The sequence below is a fragment of the Asterias rubens genome, chromosome 16 (genome assembly GCF_902459465.1).
Source record: "Asterias rubens chromosome 16, eAstRub1.3, whole genome shotgun sequence".
NCBI lineage: Eukaryota > Metazoa > Echinodermata > Asteroidea > Forcipulatida > Asteriidae > Asterias > Asterias rubens.
In genome coordinates, this window is record NC_047077.1 from 7029849 (window position 1) to 7045921 (window position 16073).

A 16073-nucleotide genomic window follows, 5' to 3' on the forward strand; every position below is an offset into this window, starting at 1 on the left:
CAAGGACAAATACCCGCATGGCAAGGACGCTCTTGAAAAGAAATCAGTGAAAATAGTTATCCCTGAACTGGCTATTTGTGTAGCATTTTACAGAAAATAATCTATAAGACATCTATTTTTGTAATAGTTTTTAAAATGTTTAATATGAATAATATGTGTTTTGCCCATGGTCTGGCTGGTTACCTGGTCCTTTTCTATGAGTATTGCTCAAGTTTTTTTATTGCACTTTGGGTGACCTCACTGATGTAATATGGGGCCAGTTTTCTACATTTTTAGATGAGATTTAATACACAAATATCACAGATGTTGCGCCAATGCTTCCCAAATCAAAGGCATGACAGGCCCTCCAGAGTAGTGCCAAAACCAAATGAGATTAGGAGCGACTCTAGGTCGACGCAAATAAATGTTCGTTTCAGACAGGCTCATGACGTTCCGAACGACTGCAACAGTCGATCTTTCGACTAGTGCATCCAGTTGCTTTTAACCGTTTCAGACATCAAACTTTTCATGTACTTAATTCAGAATTTGGTTAAGCAAGACTCTGGAGCACTTTTCTGAAACGGTTGTTAAAGAAAGAATTTGCTAGGATCGAAGCGTCAAGTCGTTAACTATTGTGCATTTTATAGCATAGGTCCTTTTGGTTGGTAAGAAGATTGCAACAGCTACAAAGTCACCACTAGAGGGCAGTATTGTCCACAGCATGGAAAACAAAAAAAACTATCTAGAGTTGGATATACAGTACAATAATTGGCAGCATGATTAAACAAAATAGGCTGTTCACTTTTGCGCTTACATTGATTTAAAAAGTGTACAAGTTGTAAGGGTTGTGAAGGTTTTGGTTTTAAGATGGTAAGGGCATTTCGTCTGAAAGCTCTAAAATAAAGTGAGGTGGCACCTGGAATGTTGCACTTGATAGTTTTACAAATATGTTGTTTCATCACACGTCACTTTTGAGTTGACAAAAACCCAAATAGACACAAAATTTAAAAAAAAAAATTTCAGATGATAAAATGTTGATGCCCTATGGCGTCACTGTGAAATCTTGCCATTATTAGTGACGTCAAGGCTCATATCGCATTTTAACTATGTGGCATCTGATGCCACTCTTTGACCAACTGTTTGCAAAAAATGATGCGTGCGCACACTGGCAGACAGACTTCAATAGAAGGCGGCTTGCATTTAAACAAAGGACGCATGGTCTAAAGCCTTTATGCCTTTAGGCTAGACGTGAGGCTAGGGCTAGGCTCTGGGCTAGACGTGAGGGGGAGGGTGGTAAAGGAATGAAACTCTCGAAAAAGCGGATAATTTGGTACACTTTTAAAAGAATGAAAGCGTAGTAAATAAACAACCCCTACTAATAACGTGGAGTTATTTTTTCCTCTTCTTCTGTAATTTTTTAGATTTGGCCTGCTGACAGGAGTCGGAGCTGGCCTTATTCCAAAGGTACATGCCTAAGATGATTACAATACCAGGTCCAACTAGGAACGGGAGTGACCTTGACATTGAGGAGAATGCAGAGGGCTTCCTAATATCCATCAGTTCCACGTCAAATATTAGAGTTGAGTCGGCTGTAAAGGATGGAAGAAAAATTACAGAGTAAGTTGCAGTTTAAGTGTTAGCCAGAGGGGTTGTCTGGGTGTCTTTTAGATACCTTTTTTACAATTTTGACACCCTGTTTTATCTGGCATTTGGACACCCAGTTTTTGAATTGCCAGCAAATTTGGCCACCCATTTACAAAATCCTGGCTAAAACCTTGGTTGTAGCATGGCGGAAGGAAGAGAAGGAGCTCGAACGAAGGGACTTCAAAAGTCGAACTTGTGGTACCGCGGTCGTTTAACGACACCTCGTAATCACCCACATACCTTATACAAACAATGGGCGACCTGCCGTGTGTGAGTTTGCGCGTGCGCACTTGGTTCTTCACTCAACTATGGTGTCGTATGTCGTATGGATATAATACAGAAAAAAAAAACTTTTTTGAGACCTGATAAAAATTGTGTACACCTTTGCCCACCAAATCAAAAAACACAATTGAATACCAACCACCCTCGTTTGCAAATACCAAAATTCTGAAAGTCACAAAAAATGTAAAAATATGCCATGATGTTTCTGTGAAACGCCACAAACGGTAAATGAAAACGTGTACATTCACAATTCTTGTCTCCAATGATTTAAAATACACGAAGGCAACGGAGCAGTCTGGTGGTACCACACCTTCTGTACAAAGAGAACTAATCCTGCTCGTTAATCGGCCGTCCAGCTGGAGGTCTCCTATTTTTTTCCACTGGTCAGACAGGGGCATTGTCAGGGTATTCTTTTGTTACTCTGCGGTTTTGCGGGTCGTTCGAGCTCCTTCTCTTCCTTCCTCCATGGTTGTAGTGACTAACCCAATGCACAGTACATAGTTGACACTCCAACTGTCTGACCGTTTAATAGCAGCCACTGTGGTTTTGAATGGTAAGTAAACTATACCAGCCGACAACATGATATCACATTGCAAATGCACCGTACACATTCAACCCTCCTACTGTCTGACCAATCAATGTCATCCATTGCAGTTTTGAAGGTGCCATAATGCACAACCGCCACCGATGAATGATCTCAGACAAAATGGTTGGTCAACTCACTGAAAAATGGCAGGAGGATTAAACATAAAATAGGTTTTTTTTCGCCCAGAAAAAGACATTATTTTTTGTTTACTACTGGACTTACGTGGGATGTTTGCATGACCCTCCTTGCCATATCCAAGATGCGATGGGATGATCAGCTTACGCTGCTCTCTGTTGACAAATAAAACACTCAATTATCAATGCGTTGCATTTGCAAATGCTCCGAGTGTCTTCAGGATCTGGATAAATATTTTCCACACTCTAATTAGAGCCAAACGGGAAGAGAAGATGATGAAGAAATTTCAGTTTTAGAAGTGTGGGCGGAAACCACCAGAGAATTATTCCAGGGAAAACCCAAGCAGTTCAAGTAGGGACTGAAAACCCAATCGTCATAGTGTCCTCGATGGGATTTGAACCAGGGTCCCAGAGGTGGAAGGCAAGGCAAGGCACCACTATGCCAGCCTGATTGCCAAGGGTAATTGGAATGAGGAGGTCGGGTTGGTATCTTTCCTTGCCTTTCACATCTTCACCTCTTCAATCCCGCCAGGGGCACTATGTGGATTGGGTTTTCAATCCATACCTGATTGCAAGGGTTTTCCTTTCAATAATTCAGTGGGGTTTCCTTCCATTATGTGACACTTCCTTCTTTGTCCTTTCTCCATCGGGTTCATGGCTATTACAGTGATCGAGTTTGCTGAATCAAGAGTTTGTAGCTCCTCAACCAGAATCGATATATTAAATGGAATAAAAAGTTGATTGGTTTTCTGAACCTACCCTAGACACATTCCTTTAATGCCTTCATCCCATCCTTTGATGACTTTATTTTTTCCGAGCTGGAATCTGAGAGGCTCCTTGGAGTTGTCCGGGAGTCGGGATAGGTCAAAGACCATTCCTGACTCTAACTTGCCCTGCGGAGAGAAGAACGTGGATAAGAGTGAACCCATTAGAGAATGTAAGAGATTTTTATTATCAATGTGCCCATTCTTGCCTTGGTGTCATAATCTCTCATTACTGGTAGGGATGCACCTAGCATTGCTATCATGGCAAGTGCCGTATCGATACCTCTCGTCAATATAACCTCCGATGGGCAAGGGCTGTTCGAAACGTTGAAACCAAAAAGGCTCTTTTCCTCCCATAAGGCATTCCTCCCATAATTAGCAATATCATAGTTACTTCTTGGGCGCACATTTGGTGGCATGGTATAATCTAGGGACATGTACAGTCCATGTATGTATTCACCGCATGATATTATATCGCAGGCTGGCATCTCAAAACCCATATGATTGTTATCATATGGTTAGACAGTAGGAGGGTTGACATTTGACCAGGTATGCATCCCCCACATGATATTGTATTGAAGGCTTATAATACTTGGTTCCTATATAGCGCTTTATAACACCCCTAGTGGCGTATCAAAGCGCACAGTATTCTTTCCTGCAAGGTATTTGGAGCTATGATTTGAAGTATGAGACCTATTTCTTTCAAAGGAACATTACAGAATTGGTTTTGCTAAAAAAAAGTTGCTGGCAGTGTAAGCACTTTATGTAATCCACCATATACATAAACTTACAAACCTGTAGAAGTTTGAGATCAATCGACCATCTGGGTCATGAGAAAATAGTGAAAAATCGATAAAATTTTTTGCATTGCATCGATGCCAGAACAAAAATTAATAAAACGCTCACTGAGCGATAAACTCCACACGCGAAATTAGATTACTTATTTCTCATCAAATATGAAATTTCCGACAGAAATATTTCAAGGGATGTTTTCTACTATCATCATCATTAGACCATGTAAGTTTTATGTCAATCTGTGATCTTCACGATTTCTGTTTCTAACCCATTCTGTAACGTTCCTTTAAAGCACTGTGAAATGGTTAAGGCTGTGGTGCAAAATGCACCCAATCAAACCAGGAACACAGGGGTGAAGTTATTATTGGTTATAAACCTACTATATAATGGACTGCAACCTCATCACCAACTTCAGCTCTTTCTGGGCAAGGTTCAGGTATATGCTGCAAAACAAGACGAAAAAATATCAAGAAAGTGTTGGTACATGTCATTTATGTCTACTTTGATGCAATAATTTCGATCTGACACCATACAAAAATTACCTCCAAGAAAAGCTTTAATAACAACTTGTGTCCTCAATAAATTATAAATTGAGTATTGCAACTTTTATAATGATTTGCGAGGTAAAGTTAATAAAAAAAAATTCTTCATTAGAAATGTTATTTGAATTTCATTTAATAAGTGAATATTAATGTATCCGGATAGTGTGGGATTGATGTAGTGTGCTGAAAAATATATTCTGTTTTTTACAAAAATATGTAAAATACAGTAAACAACCTGTATTAAGACCCTAACTGTAACAGGGTCCAAATGTCAGGCCATTAGGTATGTTTTAGTTTATATCATTCCTTTTGGTTGGTAAGCAGTTTGCAATAGTTATCGGTAGTTTTTAACTATTTTCTCAAATACTATGTTAAAATCACAAAAATTTGAACTGAATAAAATTTGTTCGCAAATTAAACAATATGGGCATGTTGAAAGAATACAGTTCTAATGAATAGGTCATTAATAATTCATTTGTATTCAACAATTCTCTATCAGTATTTACTCAGCCTTTCTGTGATAATTAGGCCCTGACAAAATAAGGTCTTGTTTACTATATAGCATCCTTCTTTTTTATTTCTTGCACATCAGAAGGAAGTTTTTCAATAAGTAGGCACTGTTTCCAACTGAAACTTTCACATGTGACTTTTATAGTGGGACAATTTTGCCAATTTTAAAATCAACGTTGTCTTGACAAAAACAACAAGATGACCCAACCTTAAGTTAAAAATAAATTTATAAATTTATAAAAAGGTTGGTGGGATGCTAAGCAGCTTTTATGCACGTGGCCCAATAGCAGCCACATGCTCAACAATACAATGGGAGCACTCTATTATTGATAAACTAATCTAACACACTATCACAATGGAGTCGTCAATGATACCGTTGAGATAATACAGTGAGAGAACAGCTGTATACTTCACACAGTATACAACAATAGACTCACATTATTAAAGAGTATGTTATTTTTACAGAGTGCTATGTTTGCAAGTTTCTTACAAAATCCCCACAAAAATATTTTAAAAGGCATTCTAATACACTTTTAAATTCTACAGAATATAATAGTTTTGTATCACTTTGTTAAAAAAAATCACCAAAATATTTAAAAGATTTTGATAAAATGACCCTTCAAAATAACACCAGAGCTCAGTTTAAGCTAGTTGCGATAACGTAACCCTCCAACTGACGGCGCTGTCGGCAGGAGGGTTATGTTATCGCAACTAAGTTTAAAGACAGTGGACACTATTGGTAATTGTCAAAGACTAGTCTTCACAGTTGGCGTATCTCAACATATGCATAAAATAACAAACCTGTGAAGATGTGAGCTCAATCGGTCGTCAAAGTTGCAAAATAATAATGAAAGAAAAAACACCCTTGTCACATGAAGTTGTGTGCTTTCTGATGCTTGATTTCGAGACCTCAAATTCTAAACTTGAGGTCTCGAAATCAAGTTCATGGAAAATTAGTTCGAAAACTATGTCACTTCAGAGGGAGCTGTTTCCCGCAATGTTTTATACTATCAACCTTTCCCCATTAATCATAATCAAGAAAGGTTTTATGATGACAATTATTTTAAGTACCAATTGTGTCCACTGCCTTTAATAATTAAGCCCGGTTCACACTTCCTGCGAATGCAAATACGATACTGATTGGGACTTCAGATTCACATTGAATAATCCGCATTAGTTGAAATTTGCTCCTTTGAAACGTTCGCTGCGTAAAGAGGGCTGTGACATCAAAATTCTCATTCGCAGGAAGTAACCAGGCTTAAGTCAGCATGGTAAAGGTAGTGAGGAATAGAAATAGTTAAATTCACCCTCTGGTTTGCTTTGCCCAGATGTTGGGAAACAATTGAATATGGGAGCATCTGAGGGCTAATTACCTAAATGTTCTTCCACACACGTACACACACCCATGCCTCATTAGTCAGCACTCAGTGATACACTATTTAATTTTGAAATCCAGCCTGCCAACCTGTTCATCTTGCAACCAGATATTTAGAGTTAAACACAATCAGCCAGATGAACTTGCACAGTGAAAAGGTTTCCACACTCACCGAGGCTTTCAAATTGTTTTCATCGGAACATGGACTGCTTGGTTTATTTTCAGTGAACTTTCTGTAGAATCGGGAAGATTTGATATAACACTAAAACAGCTATGGGAAATGTTTGTGGCCCTCAAGTAGTGTTACGTTCCTCAGTCATTTTTATCCAAAGTGTAGCCCCACTTGTGTGGCCAAGGCTAATTCAGCTAGCCTTGGCCACACAAGTGGGGCTAATCACAAGTGTGTATTGAAAGTCCAAACTAATTTTTTTTTTTATTAAAACAAAAATCAATTGAACTTACTGTGGTTACAATCTCCAGCATTCCCTTCTTCTTTGCGGCGACAACAACTGTCAGAAACACGACTGCAAATGCAATCACTTCCAGTAATCTACCCATTGTTTTTGTTTAATGTACTTTGAATTTTGGGTTAAATTGGAAAAGTTGTGCTGCTCCAACGAGCAAACCCAGCCGAATGTCCGTGGTGGCGCCCGTTTTTTAATGTTTACGTTATTGCCTTCACTTCCGGTTCGCGGGGATTTAAATGACCTTTGACCGTCCTTCGTCATATCATTACCATTCATTATCGTCGCGAAATCGAAACTTGGAACTCTATAAACATAGAAGTAAACTATCTGTTGTGTAATGAAATGTTACATTTATCCATGTGAAATAATAAATAGCAGACCTCGGCTCTTTTCGTTTGCACTGTATATGCGTTTATACAATATATTGTATGAATTTGCCCTGTTATACATGAGCCGAAATAGCTCAGTTGGGAGAGCGTCAGACTGAAGATCTGAAGGTCCCTGGTTCAAAACCCCCGGAGGACTCGCACGAGTTCTGAATTGTCCCGGGTTTCGGCAGAATGTTTTTTTTCTCCTCATTTCCAAAGTTTTCCAGACTTCTTACCAACTTCCGTAAGGTTACTGGAAAATATGGGTTTTAAGTTTACTTCTTTCCCGGACTTATCAATTATTGTGAACACATCCAAAATATCCGGACAATCATTCGTTAATTGACGATGTGGCCTGTGACATCACATGTTTACAAAAGAGCCACAACAAAGCCTGGACTTCCTGCAGGCATGATTTGTACACATCAGCTCAAAGGAAGAAAACATAAAATCTTATATTTTATGGAGATTGCACTGTCTAATTCTTATAAACTTTTGATATGATGAAGGGGGCACATCTCAAAACTTGACCAGCTTTTACTTTCATAATTCTAGTTTTATGTGAAATATATGACACAAAATGTAAACGTGTAATGTGCGCGCGCGTAAGCGAGCGTGCATGCACTGCATGAATATTTACGTATTTATGATTGCAGCGATTATCCAACGGCCGAACATTTCACATGTCATTCATGACATGCACTTAGCTTAAAAAAATGGCGAACGTGTTCCGTCGACCAAGGGCGTTTAGTTTACTGCAAGGACGATTTTGCACGGGACGGACACAACTGCATATGCAAATGTGTCCGGGCGGACACGATTGCATTATGCAACAGCGTCCGGACGGACATGGTTGCATATGCAAACCGTCCGGCGGACATTATTGCATGTGCATATGCAATAATGTCCTCCGGATAGTATTGCATAGAGGACATAATTGCATACGACACCGGCAATAATTAATTATTCATAATTAATTACGAGTTGCTATTGGCAGATGTTTATGTACGCAATACCTTACTTCAACGATTATAACTTAATTGAATCTGTACCATGTACTACTTAAAATTTCAGTCAAACTTTTTGGGAAAATTATCTCAAAACTTAACAAAAGTGATCTTTGAAGGATTATCTTTGTGTGCTCCCTACTCGGCGAATAGCGTCAAGAAGACTCAAGAAATGTTTTTTTCACCGAGATTGTGTGGTGTTTAATTTTTCAAATAAAAGTAGGCATACTCTGTAATTTGCATTCACTATTACTGTTTGCCGCATTAAGATTTAGTTTTTTTAATGACGTGTTGAATAAGACAAGTTTTGAATCCTATTTTGATATTTCTAATGGTATTTTTTACCTACCGCAGTTTTGACATACCGCCCTCTGTGGTCCTTTACATGTTCACCATCGTTGCTGTCATTACGTCTGGTGCCTCATTCACCCGGTACATTATTTCGTGGTAATAATGTCATCGATACCAGACTAATAATGATAAGCAGTATCAGGGGTGGAACCTTTCTGTAATTTATAACGGTATAATACAACAATAATTATTTTGTCAAATTAAATTCATACAAAACTTTAAAGATTCATAAAGACACTGTTATTTTCAGATAAGTCAAATGAAACAAAAACTTCTTAAAACTTAAATGTATCATTTTATATTAGATTTATAATGCATGTTATTATTGGAGTGTGACCCCCTGTCAATTCATTACTATGCGCCCGTGTTGTCTGCTAGCCCAAACTCTAAACGCGTACGATGCGAAAAACTGCTAGCGCCGACGATGCCTTCGACGCTGTGAAGTCCTCAATTTCGGAGAAAACGGGCTCCCAGCTATGTTCCAGGAACTGTCATTTACTGCGAGGAGTGCATTCTTTCCCCTCTGCTGGTAAATTAGGTAAATATATCTGTTTGGTAACGATTATCCCGTCCGAAGTGTCTCTTTTATCCCTCTGAATTTGTAGTAAACAGTGGTTTTTGTCTCCATGAATTTAACGTGGATTGCCTGTACGTGGTTTTACACATGAAGGCGTGACCGCCGCGTTGAACCCGGCCTTGTCATTTTCAATGTTTGTGTCAACAGAAACTGCGGGCAGATAATGAAGTATTTTTGGTAATTTATGCAGGTATCCATGAATGAACAGTCGTGTACCGCATTGGCCTCACAATATTGCGAAACTCAGGAGGAAGATACCGAGTTTGGGTGGACCGAAAGTGAGCATCAACTGAGCCAGCCCGCAGCGGGTTCTTCGGTCACCATTGCTGGGAAGCAAAGCCACCGACAGCCGGTAGCGGCTGCCGACATGGCGACCACGGCGGCCGGACTGTTCGGTCACCAGGTAGATCTCAACCCAGGAAAGAATAGCCGAACCAAGGCCAAGCACTGTGGTCACTCGCTGTACAAGAAAAATTTCCACAGACCAACATTTTGCCATCACTGTACGGATATGTTGTGGGGATTGTTTGGTCAAGGTTATATATGCGAAGGTAAGATTCCATTTCATTTTCTTGAATACCGTGGTGAAATATTGTAGTAAACTTGTGTTTTTGTTGCCTACCTTATTTCTCCTTGTACCAGTACAGTCTAGTACCAATGCGCACTGCGATCCGCGAAGCCCTTTGACCTTGTGCGCCGCTATCTGTCACACTTTTCACTTGTCAGTTGAATAATAAACACATGAGTTATGAAACTGTATCTTTTTAGTTCAGAGAAGTGTCATTTCGGCCTAGTTTTTGGCCACCGAAGTATTCGTGGTAATATTAAAGATTGTGCAAGAACCTGGACGGTCCGGTCGTAGGCGATCTGGGGGAGTAAATCCTTGAAAATACTACATTGGCGTCGTAGATAGGATTGAAAATGCTACAACTTTATCTTAGCAACAAATTTTTATGTTTGAGTCAAATATAATTTTCATATTTGAGTCAAATATGAAGATTTATTTTGACAAACTTTCTACAGGACTTAAATCAAAATTTAAAAAACATGGTCGTGGGCTTTATTTTCCTTTAAAAAATATTCCTCTTTATAGTGTTTACTTAGGAATTGGTAGTTGAATAAATGCTAAAACATCAATATTGACATTTGAAAAGGAAAATTCTAGGTCTATCAGACATTTTATTGCACGGCCAGAACTCTTTTGCATTCGTGTGTGCAGACAAAGAAAGTAAAAATGGGGTTTAGCAAGTAGTATTATTATGACGATCAATTGTGTAGATTATTCTGGTAATCTTTCTTAACACTAACACTTACAGTAACAGGTAATGTCAAAGGATAGTTGGTCTAAAATTAATTAAGGGAGAAAGTTCAAGTTAAAGAGCTTAGAAGGCATCTAGTATTTTTTACAATTGTTGAAATGTACACAGACGGTTGTAGACCACAGTGTGTAGGTTACAAATTGTTTGCAAGTGTATTTTTCTTGCAATTGAAAAGAAACTTATTTAAATAATTTTCTTCCTTTTGCTTAGCATGATGAATTTTGGGGAATTTTTGATTTGAAACCTATAAATTAAATAAAACTTGTTTTATTGAGAGGAGAAACACCGCAATGCTGAATGGACTTGTTTAAATGTCAGAACCCAGTAGACTTACAATGTAGGCCATGGTCCAGTGTTTATTATACAATTGTTGCACGCTGTGACGGCGTCCATGGCGTTTTGTACACTCGAGGGGAAAAATTATTATTATTGGTTTATTTAAAACATCCAAACTTGTTTTGTTATACCTTTGTATAATTGTTATTCCTCTTCTCGAAGTTCTGTTGTCATCTTCAAACATTATTAAGACGGACTATTCATTGTTTAATAAGCAGACGAACAATTCCCTCGAACCCGCGGTTGTTTCGTACACAGCGCTGAAAATCGACCAATCGATGTACACCGGTGTACATCACTTTTTATGTTACCCGGCCCGTCGAGCCATGTAACATGCGTTTTTGTTGCACGTCACACGATTGGTTCTGGCCCAATCAAACTTCCAGTTTGTTACCAAGGTAAAACATATCAAAATGAGCTACATCTGAATCAATTCAGGAGTGAATGTTGATGTGAATGTTGTCATCTGGGCCCAATTTCGTGGCTCTGCTTGTCCGAAAGCACAGAATCGGCGCTTACGGAAGCAGGGAATTCTCTGCTTACGCAAGCATATATTTCACAGGTTAGCGGCGGATTTAGGCTTCTAGGCGTGCGTATTCCGTGTTACCAGTGGTGACTTGACTAAGCAATCAATAGTCATGACTACCGTACATGTACAACACTAGTCGCACTAGTCGCCAAGGCTTATTGCTTTGTTAAAAGCAATGTACAGAATGAATCTTAGTTAAGCAGGGCCGGAATTTACTAGTGACTGACCGGCCGTCACTACTGACTGCAGGCCTGAGGCCAGTGGTTTTAGTGTCAGTCCAGTAACCTTAGACCAGACAAATCGGTTGGTCTTGTTTTTTCCACATAATTTAAATTCCCCATCTGTGCCAAATCTAATTTAAAAAATATATATTTAGTTGTCGACTTTGATTCTGATTAACAAGTCTCTCAAGTCCCGTTTAAAATGGTACACTAGTACTAGTGAAAAATGAAAAAAAAAATTTCGTTCATGGCTGTTTTATCAATTTGATGGATAAACAGACTGATAAAATTGACGTTGATCAAATGAAATCTATCTTCTCTTTTTGCTTGTTCAAATAAGAGTTGATACATTAAACTGTGTCCTTTCGATTTGTTCTTGTACACATAAATTCAGTTTCAGTAAATATTTTGAGCTAAAACTAAAAGCCGTAGAGTACAGTCTTGTGGATTTCTCACCTAAAATCAAGTTATAGCCCTGTTAAAAATGGTACAACATTTCCTTCATGACTGTTCTATCAATTTGGTGATTCAAGAGCTATTGAACAATTAAAGATACTTGGCGCTATTGGTAATTGTCGAAGACTAGTCTTCACGGTTGGTGTATACATCTCAATACATGCATTAAATAACAAACCTGTGAAAATTGGAGCTCAATCGGTCGCCGAAGTTGCGAGATATTAATGAAAGAATAAAACACCCTTGTCGCACCATGGTCACACAAAGTTGTGTGCTTTTCAGATGCTTGATTTCGGGACCTCAAATTCTAAATCTGAGGTCTCGAAATTAAATTCGTGGAAAATTACTTCTTTTTCGAAAACTACATTTCTCACAATGTTTTATACTATCAACCTCTCCCCATTACTCGTAATCAAGAAAGGTTTTATGATAATACATGTAATTATTTTGAGTAATTACCAATAAATATATTAAAATTTACGTTTTTACTGAAAATACTGTGATAATTTTTGTCGTTTTTCAACATGTAGACACTAACTGTATTCAGTTGAAACTTGCACTGGTAACTTTTATTGTATCATATTCAAAAAAATTGTCTATAAATCAGCATTGTACAAGATACAGCAAATTAAGACACAACATAGGCTCTACATTGTATCTTCAGGTCTAATATTTAACAAAAATTATCCACTTATGTCACAGCAGGACAATATGACATGACATGGCAAACACATTATTGCATAAAAATTGTCAGATTAATCAATTGAAGCATAAAGTAATCGGTTCACTGTAAAAGAATCAATGCTTGCAATGTTTTTAATTTTCGTATAGCACACTTTAATGACACCCAGCCAAGCCAAACTCCACATCAAAATCAATTTTCTGACAGCTGATCCTACAAGTGTTTTTTTTTCTCTCCTAAACTTTCCCGTTTTTTTTTAAAGGCATTGGACAATTACTTGGACATTACAATTAATGAGTAATTACTCAAAACAGTTGTTGACATCAAACTTACTTGGTAATGAGCAAGAGAGTAGAGAGCTGTATAAAACATTGTGAGAAACGGCTTCCTCTCAAGTAAAGTAGTTTTTGAGAAAGAGGTTATATTCCTCACTCAAATAACAAAAGACCAAGGTATTTTATTATGCATCTGAAAGCACACAAAATCGTAATTCTCTTGCAACTTTGATGATTAATTGAGCCCACGGGCTTGTTATTTTATGCATTTATGTTGGTATCTGTATTATGTTGTCTTTGACAATTACCAAACATGTCCAGTGCCTTTAAAGGCAGTGGACAGTCCAGTGCCTTTAAAGGCAGTGGACAGTCCAGTGCCTTTAAAGGCAGTGGACAGTCCAGTGCCTTTAAAGGCAGTGGACACTAATTGGTAATTACTCAAAATAATTACTAGCATAAAACCTTACTTGGTAACGAGTAATGGGAAGAGGCTGGTAGTATAAAACATTGTGAGAAATGGCTCCCTCTGAAGTGGAGTAGTTTTCGAGAAAGAAGTAATTTTCCCCGAAATTGATTTTGAGACCTCAGATTTAGAATTTGAGGTCTCCAAATCAAGCATCTGAAAGCACACAACTTCGTGTGTCAAGAGTGTTTTTTCTTTCATTGTTATCTCGCAACTTCGATTACCGATTGAGCTCAAATTTCATATGTGTATGTTGAGATACTATAGGTAAAAAGACTTGTCTTTGACAATTACCAATAGTGTTCAGTGTCTTTAAAGGTATCAAACATTGTTATTATTTGGTGTCATGGCTAATATTGCAATCGAGCTGGGAATTGTGATCATGGTGTTTGTAGAACATTGCTGTTGAAGTTGCACTATTTTTGAAATGGCTGTTTCCGAGTCTTCTTTCTATTTTTTCATTTTAAAGTTTTTGAAATGGGCTGTGTCATCATGATCCAAGTAGGCCTGTGGCTGTACATTATGAGCTCTCACCAGTTACTGCACATGGTCCCCCCTCCCCATATCGTTTCTATGGAGAGGGTGCACGCGCAAGTGCCAGTAAAGTGCTGGGTGAGAGCATAGATGTAGAATATAATACCTAGATCAGCCGTTCGTACATACGCGCCATAAGCCGTACACAAACATTTCTGGTTCTACATGGACGCGCTAAAAAGTCATGTGCTGGTGGTAATACACAGAAAATGGACGCGCTAAAAGGGAGATAACCACTATGGACGCGCTAAAAGGGAGATAAACCACTATGGACGCGCTAAAAGTCACGTGCTGGTAGAAAATGAACGTCGGGTGTTGTTTCAACTTTGAGGGCATGTTTTTAGCTTGCGCCAAGCGTCACTATCTCGTGTTGGCACTGCATGCGATTCATCGCGCCTCGATTGACGTCACGAACAGCGCACTCTCGGGTCGGGCTTATTTTCAAATTTGTAAACAACATGGAAACTAATTTTTTTAAACCTTAGTTAATTGTTCCACTCAACAAAACACATATTTTAGTGACAAAAGCTTTATTTTGACAAAATACCGCTTCCAGGTGACTTTAAGAGAGAACCTTTAAATTAACAAGAAGACCTTTCTCCTTAATTACAAGATGCCAGTGTCTGTTTCCCATCGGTCAGCAGAATGGCTGTCTGTGATGTTTTTTGTTATTGGAGTATTTACCCCGATGATAGAAATAAGCAAATTCTTCCTGAACGAGGAAGACAAATACTCCCCCTCAAAAACAACAATTCTCAGAACACGGGTATTTGAGACTAGTTAGCTTGGTTGGATCGCGAAGATTGTTTAAAGAGTACGGCCACTCTTGTTTCTTGTCCCATCGGGGTATTCGGAAATTCAGATGCGCAGATTTTTAATACATTTATTATGTAGGACTTTTCTGGTGTCCCTTAGCAGTTGTACGCTTGCTGAATGCGAGGTTAAAAAAGGTCAAACCTGTAAGTCAGTATTCTCTTCAAGTAGTCAAATCGAGTGTGTTAAAGGAAAATAGTTTTCGTCTAAGTGAGACAAAAACTAATTAATACCACAACTTGTAATTAGTAAACACTTTTACATGCTGAATCTGAGAAAAAAATTATTTGTTTGACATTTATTTTTACTAATTTCTTAAAAACTATAGCACCTCAGCAAGTTAAATTTTAAGGGAAGCTTTCTACTATCATTGTTTAAACTGTGTAAGTTGTTAATATAAATCTATGGACATGTGTTTTGTGTTATTATGTACCCAAACAAACCAAGGCAATACATGTAAGTGATGCTGAAACTCATTTGAAATGTTTTCAATAAATAAGGAAGTTGAGTTCAAATCAGATTAAACATAATATTTCAATTGTGTAAAAAACAATTGGTTTGTATTGTAGGCCTACCCTTCTTTGGTGCTTTTCAGAATTAGATTCATAAAAAGTCATGTATTGTTTTGATCTCGCTCATGTTACATTATGTGGGAGCTCCGTTTTGAACATCCACTTTGTTGTAGCATGATAAAAAAAGCAAATGATGTCAAAGTATTTTGTTTAGCTCAAGAGGTCGTATGAATTAGACAATTACTGACAAGTACTAGCAAAAAGTAAAAGTATAAACTTCCAAGTAGAAGCATTTAGTAAAAGCTTTTACTTCCTTTTATTCATATGGATGGTAGTCAACACTTGAAATGTTCAAGTAAAAGAAAATACTAGTTTTTACTCATACGACCCACTGTTTTAAAAAAACCAAACCTTGATAATGTGAGTTTTTTTAAATTACATTTTAATAATAAAAGTTTTTTGCATTTTAATCCCAACATACTAAATAACAAACCTGGGAAAATTTTGGCTCAGTTGGTCATAGAATTTGCAAGAAAATAATGAAAGAAATAA

The 16073-nt window shown here is 37.9% G+C and overlaps 2 protein-coding genes across 3 annotated transcripts in view; one reads left to right on the forward strand and one right to left on the reverse strand.

Annotated features, from left to right (window-relative positions):
- Nucleotides 1–798: 798 nt before the first annotated feature.
- LOC117301169 (FK506-binding protein 2-like) lies at nt 799–7252 on the reverse strand. The gene is made up of 5 exons (XM_033785070.1): nt 7074–7252; nt 4565–4627; nt 3385–3518; nt 2714–2781; nt 799–1568 (listed from the first exon to the last, which is right to left on the reverse strand). Exons 1-5 carry the CDS (start codon nt 7167–7169, stop codon nt 1369–1371), a joined length of 561 nt encoding a protein of 186 aa, XP_033640961.1. The 5' UTR covers nt 7170–7252; the 3' UTR covers nt 799–1368.
- A 1940-nt stretch (nt 7253–9192) lies between these two features.
- Nucleotides 9193–16073, forward strand: part of LOC117300708 (diacylglycerol kinase theta-like) — a 90849-nt gene continuing 83968 nt past the window's right edge. For both annotated transcript variants that reach the window (XM_033784460.1, XM_033784461.1), the window contains exons 1-2: nt 9193–9342; nt 9572–9932. In XM_033784460.1, coding sequence (XP_033640351.1) covers nt 9578–9932 — 355 coding nt within the window. In that variant the 5' untranslated portion in view covers nt 9193–9342; nt 9572–9577. The remainder of the gene's footprint in view (nt 9343–9571; nt 9933–16073) is intronic.